At 36.8% G+C, this 6546-nt stretch overlaps 1 protein-coding gene across 1 annotated transcript in view; it reads left to right on the top strand.

Annotated features, from left to right (window-relative positions):
- Positions 1-2433: 2433 nt before the first annotated feature.
- Positions 2434-6546, top strand: part of slc39a1 (solute carrier family 39 member 1) — an 8843-nt gene continuing 4730 nt past the window's right edge. The window contains exons 1-3 of the mRNA XM_032540989.1: positions 2434-2695; positions 3973-4103; positions 4814-5119. Coding sequence (XP_032396880.1) covers positions 2581-2695; positions 3973-4103; positions 4814-5119 — 552 coding nt within the window. The 5' untranslated portion in view covers positions 2434-2580. The remainder of the gene's footprint in view (positions 2696-3972; positions 4104-4813; positions 5120-6546) is intronic.

Below are 6546 nucleotides of genomic sequence, written 5' to 3'. Positions count from 1 at the left end.
GCGTGCTGCAGCCATCGCAATGTGCACAGCGTAGCGAAAGTGGCTAGGGACATTTGGTGATAGGGTACCATCTGCTGGTCATAAAAAAACATTAAATAAATACATGATCTAATAAATAACGTTACCAACGGGGGAAAAAAAAACAAGTTAGATAAAATAGAATTTTATTTCTTTTTTACATATGAAGTTATTCGATGTATTATTAATAATGTCTCAACTAGAGTCTCATTCTTATTAATGTAGACTTGGAAAAACAGACAAAAAAACTCTAGCTGTAGCCTACAACTTAACTCTGATACTGTGTAAGATTAACGTTAGTATTTTTTTTGCATAAGTTGCAATTAGGTAAGTAAGAATAACTTTAGGGTTGCCAGGTTTGTAAAACAACAACGACCTCTGATGGATGTTTGTATAGCCTACTCCTGGTTTATGTTCAATTTAGTGTCCCAAATTCCTTGTAATGTAACCCCATTTGTACAGGTCCTATCCCCTGACCAATCAGCTATCCTAACCTTAAAGGTCCCATGACATGGTGCTCGTTGGATGCTTTTATATAGACCTTAGTGGTCCTCTAATACCATGTCTATGTAAAGTTGTACAGTATGTTTATCTCCTTTTAATTCGGTTGCTTGTTCTATGTGTCATGTGTTTGACTATGTAAAGTTGTACAGTATGTTCCTATTTATTTCTGTAGCCTCTTGGCCAGGTCATGTTTGTAAATGAGAATTGGTTCTCAAACAGTTTACCTGGATAAATAAAGGTTAAATAAAAAAAATAAACTGTCTGAAGTCTCTTTCCCTAAATTCAGCCTTGGTGACGAATTACAGGCACTAGAGCCAGTCCCACAATCAGCTTTCCTCAGGACGTGCCATTTCGGAGTCTGTAGCTTTGGGAGGGGCCAAATGCCCCAAATGCTGATGTGTTGCAAGAAATCTGCCATTTTGCTCGTTTGAAAGCCATGATGTCTCTCTCTCTCTCTCTCTGGGCGGGCAAAGAGAAAGGGGAGGTAACCTTGCTCCTTATGACCTCATAAGGAGCAAGATTCCAGATCGGCCCATCTGAGCTTTCATTTTCTCAAAGGCAGAGCAGGATACCCAGGGCTCGGTTTACACCTTTCACCATTTCTAGCCACTGGGGGAACAAGGGCAGGTTGGGGGAACTCATATTAATGTTAAAAAACCTCATAAAGTGAAATTTTCATGTCACAGGACCTTTAACCACATAAGGTCAAATGCCTAATTCCAACCAGTCGGCGGCTCCAGGCATGGCCATGGTGGAATTTGAAACTGCATGCAACCCCTCCTCCTGTATACTTGTTTTGTCTTTTTTTTTTTTAGCTTTAGTGCATCAGAAAGTCCTCTGAAATTAACCTTTTGATTATTTATCTTCTATAGATTACCCTAATGACATTTATAACGGCAGACTGGGTCAAAAGCTAGAATTAACAACATTTATAATTGCATTTCTTCAACCCTCACTATTTCTGTAGGTGCACAGCTGTGGAGTGAGCCAAGCTAAACTGGACGTTGGTCTTTGAGATTTTTATTGGAAGCGATTGGGAACCACTCAAAACCTGTACAACAAAGTGATTGCACAGCAGAAAAAATACACCATGCCATAAACAAGAGTTACATATAGGGACAAGGAAAATGGGTTCATAAAAGCATAGCTAAGATGTTTGTCTTTACATGTGAGATGAGTTGGTCAAAGTTCCACCTAAGAGCTATTCCCCCATCTAAAATGTATATGGTTGCAAAAATAATTCAAGGCCATAATAATAATAATAATAATACATTTTATTTAACAGCGCCTTTCTAACACTCAAGGACGCTTTACAGAGAATAAAAGACAGATACAGGGAACATAAAAAAAGGGGTGAAGTATTCAACTTTCACAAAAAAACAATAATTACAGAACAGTCCAAAAAATTAATTTCAGTAATTAAATTTGAGCAGCAGAACATGTCTTCTTTCTTTAAATAGTTTAAACTATCTCTACCTCGAGCAGCTACAACAGTAAAGTTGCATGAGTATCAATAATGTAATATCCTAATGTAAAATATAATATCAGTTTAAGAGGACATTTTACTGCAGATTGGGAGCTTTTACTTTATTATATAACTTTTTAGGCTATTACTTAAATAGGATTAGGAATGCAGCACTTTTACTTGTATTTTAACATTGTTGTATTGCTAGTTTAACTTGGCTATGTAAAATATCTTTCACTTTCGTCCACCACTGAAGGGGGGGAGGGGGGGTAGCTTGTTCCTAACAGTCAGTACTACCAAAAGTAACACCGAATTAAACTTCATAACCACAGACCGTACAGTTTATGTTCATAACATATAGGCTATGTTTTGTTGTCACAGGTTAGCTAAAAGATTCGCTTTAGTGCGCCTGGGCAGTTTTCCGCGATGTTACGTTTAACCCTCCTCGACCACCGTAGCCGGAACGTCAGAATCCATATGGGCAGAATCTTTCCAAACATCTCTTCTGTGGCTGCTTGTCTCAGTGACACTAATCAAATGATAGCACTGTTAGGGTTGACCCCACTCTTGAACTGATAATTGTATGCTACAAAATGGAGTACCTGCTTCAGGTGAAAATAGGAGCCCTGATCGGTTTATTGCTCTTAACTCTTCTTTTTGGATTTATCCCTGCTCGAGTCAAATGGTTCAGAGACACAAACGGGACAGGTTTGTTAACCTTCATGTAATATAAGCAGCTAACATTGGCAACTGTTAACGTTAGCATTAGTGTTCATTACGATAGCACTGTTTTATTTGTATTTCAAAGAAAGAGGTGCCTTAAAGTCGCCTTTAAACTCAGATAAACAACGTGGATTACGGCATACAAAAATGAAACGTTTCACTTTGATTGGATTACTTATTAATTTATTACACCTATGCCGAACTAAAAAGAAAATGTCGCCGATTCATGTGCAGTTTTCATTCCTGTTCTACGATGTTTTACTATTTGCAGATAAACAATCCAACCTTAAATTGCCAGAAGTTTTAATGAAGTTTGGTGTAATGGTCACGCCTTAGATCAGCGGAATTTACAATAACAACAGTGTTTCCTTTTCACCAGCCGTTTGTCTAGATCTAAAATCACATGTTTGAGCTGTAGGTAGTGTTGTAAAGACAATGTAGCCTCAATGCTATTGATTTGATCAACTGTGATTCAGAAACCATTAACGCAGTGATAACAGAGTAGTGGTAAAGTGGTCAATGATATGGTCATACATCCAATACAACCACCACCATTATAAGCAACAACTACAAATTCTGTAGGGGATGTTAAAATGTATTTTCTTAGAACGTTTGGCTTTTGGTGATATGACACTGTTTACTATTGCTTGCATCATTACATTGTTATTTGTATATTATTACTTATATCAACTTAAATGTGTGAGTTCACTGCTACCATTAATAAATCCCCTTTTAACCCCTGGAGTCAGCTGACAGGGATGAAGCCTGAATTCCAAAGCCTTCTTGGCACATGGTCACATCGTATGTAATTTAATGTAGCAGGCAGAACTTGGCTGTCTGGGTAGTGAACTTTGGTTTTCTCAAATGGAAGTGAGAGTTTCATTTCTCTCCATTACATCCGTATGACTTTTTGTGCTTGCTTAGTCATTTTGACTCCTGGGCTTTCATAATCATGATGTGTCATATGATCTTCCAACAATTATTCTAACTTTGGAAGGAATGCCAGGGAATTCATCCATGTGTCTAATGAAGCACAAACCCATCAGAAATAGGCCAATCCAGTAAGAGTTTTTATTTAAGCAATTGATAACAACAAGCAAGACATTGTAAAATACCATCTTGAATCATCGTGAATATCATGAATACTAAAGATTTTCTACAAATAAATGCACAACAGCAGAGCAACACATACTACACCTAATGGCATCTTGTCTCTAGGAATTGTACCATTGTATGTAAGTTCATGTTCTTTCCATTTGCAGAAATCCACCGCACAGTTCTGAGTCTGATCAGCTGTTTTGCCGGAGGGGTTTTCCTGGCAGCATGTCTGCTCGACATTATTCCAGATTATCTGTCAGACATCAACACTGAGCTTGAAGCTCGGAAGGTGGAGGTACATCCAAGTATGGACTGATTTGGACAAACTCAGGGTTTGAATAAATCATCCATTATTTTAGGCCTATAAACACACTTGGGCTGCAACTAACAATTATTTTCTTGATTAAAAATCTTTCTGTAAATCTATTTTTTAAATAATCTATTCGTTGCTTAGTGGATAAAATGTTAGCAAGTAACAAAAAATGCAAAGAGCACAAACTGCCCTTCTTTTTTTCCAACCAGCAGTCCAAAACCCCAAAAATGAATTCAAATTCAAAGCAAGTCCAAACCAAATCTTCTCATTCAAGAAGCTGGAAATACAGAATGTTTGATAATTTACTGAAACGATGAATCAAGTATCAAATAAGAAGCATTGTATGTTGTAAAGTAAGAATAGTTGTAGTTCTTAAAGAATAAAACAGCTATTCCTGTTGTTTTTGACAGAGCACTTTTAGCTATCCTATCCTGACTGAGGGTCTTTACATACATACATACATACATACATACATACATACATACATACATACATACATACATTACATACATACATACATACATACATACATACATACACACATACATACATACATACATACATACATTACATACATACATACATACACACATACTGTACTGTAATCTGTTTACAATCTGTGCTTCCTAATTCTTGACTTTATTAGATTGACCCTGCATACTGATTAATCTCTCTCTGTCTGTCTCAAACAGATCAGTTTCCCCGTTCCAGAGTTCATCATGGCTGCCGGCTTCTTCACAGTCCTCATACTGGAGAGGATTGTCCTGAACTGTCGGGAGATGAGAGGGTCTCAGGAGGAGAGGGCACCCCTTATACCGAACTCTAACAGAAATGGACACAGCCATGGAACAGGTCCAGATCTGGAGAGCAGCGGCCACCACGTCCATGTTGACTTTCAGGCTCACTCCCCCTTTCGCTCCTTCATGCTCTTCCTCTCTCTCTCGCTCCACTCGGTTTTTGAGGGTCTTGCTATCGGCCTACAGAGCACAAACTCAAAGGTAAGAAGACAGAGAGTACTTGATGTCAATGGGGTCCTGTGAAGCTTTTACATTGTTTGTATCAAGTGCATTATCTTCCTCATAAAACATTTGTTACTCAGATTTTAAGTTTTAAGTATTTAAAATCCAGCATTATTGACATGTAACCACCTGTGTTTTGCGTCACCTGTGACGTAAGCATGCATCCTTAACAAAACGAAAGACTAAACTAGAGGTCTAAAACGCCAAAGGGATCCTTTAAATCTGCTCAGACGTCTAGACAATATGCAGCATTTGTTTTTCCTAAAGAATCAAGTTTGTATTTTAAGCTAACTCATCTGAAGGCTGTATTATATTTCATGCACTTGGTAAACATTTGTCTTTAAAAAGTGCTGCATAAATAGAGTTGGAATCATAGTCACTCTCTTATTGCCAGAAGAAACCAGGGTTTCAGTTTATAGCTTTAGGACGCTTTGACAGGAAAGGAATCTCGCTGTCATGAGAGTCAGATCTATGTCCTCACAAGACATCGTAAACAGTCTAAGCATAGTATCAATGTTCCCTCGGGACTTTTCATGTGGAACTGCTGTGTGGTATCTGTTCAGCTGGAAATTTACTTCACTATTCACTATTTAGAAAAATAAACTTGAGATGATTAGTTAGATTAATATAATTATAATTAGGGCTGTCTCCTCTTAGTCGATTAGTCGACTAATCTGTGGTTTTGGTCTTAGCCGACTAAGATTTCTTTAGTTGATAAGTCATTTTTTTATGCTTGTTCATGCTTAATTAACAAGCATAAAACCAATGAGCACATTTCTGGTGAACACAAGATTTAAAGTGGTGCTTTTGCAGGATTAATTGTGTAGAAACTCAGTTTAACAGATGGTTAATTAACTACATTTACACTGTGCTTTTCTAGTCTTAACCAGCTCTCAAAGCACACAGCTCCATTACATCAACTAATCGATTAGTCGACAAAATTATGTAAGTGTTTTATATATATATATATATATATATATATATATATATATATATATATATATATATATATATATATATATATATATAATACTGAATTTAATATAAATTAAAATCTCATTTTCAAAGAGACCTCACTACATAAATATATTTGCAAGTACAGTGGAGCTCGAAAGTTTGGGCACCCCAGGTAAAAATTTGTATTAATATGCATAAAGAAGCCAAGAAAAGATGGAAGAATCTCCAAAAGACATCATATGACAGATTAGACATTTGTATAATATGTCACAAAAAGTTAGATTGTATTTCCATCATTTACACTTTCAAAATAACAGAAAACAAAAAAATGGTATCTGCAAAAGTTTGGGCACCCTGCAGAGTTATTACCTTGTACTGCCCTTTTTTGGCAAGTATTACAGCTTGGAAACGCTTGTTGTAGCCAGCCAAGAGTCTTTCAGTTCTTGTTT

This window comes from Etheostoma spectabile, chromosome 1 (assembly GCF_008692095.1).
Source record: "Etheostoma spectabile isolate EspeVRDwgs_2016 chromosome 1, UIUC_Espe_1.0, whole genome shotgun sequence".
Classification (NCBI taxonomy): Eukaryota; Metazoa; Chordata; class Actinopteri; order Perciformes; family Percidae; genus Etheostoma; species Etheostoma spectabile.
This window is presented reverse-complemented; position numbering and strand designations above follow the sequence as displayed.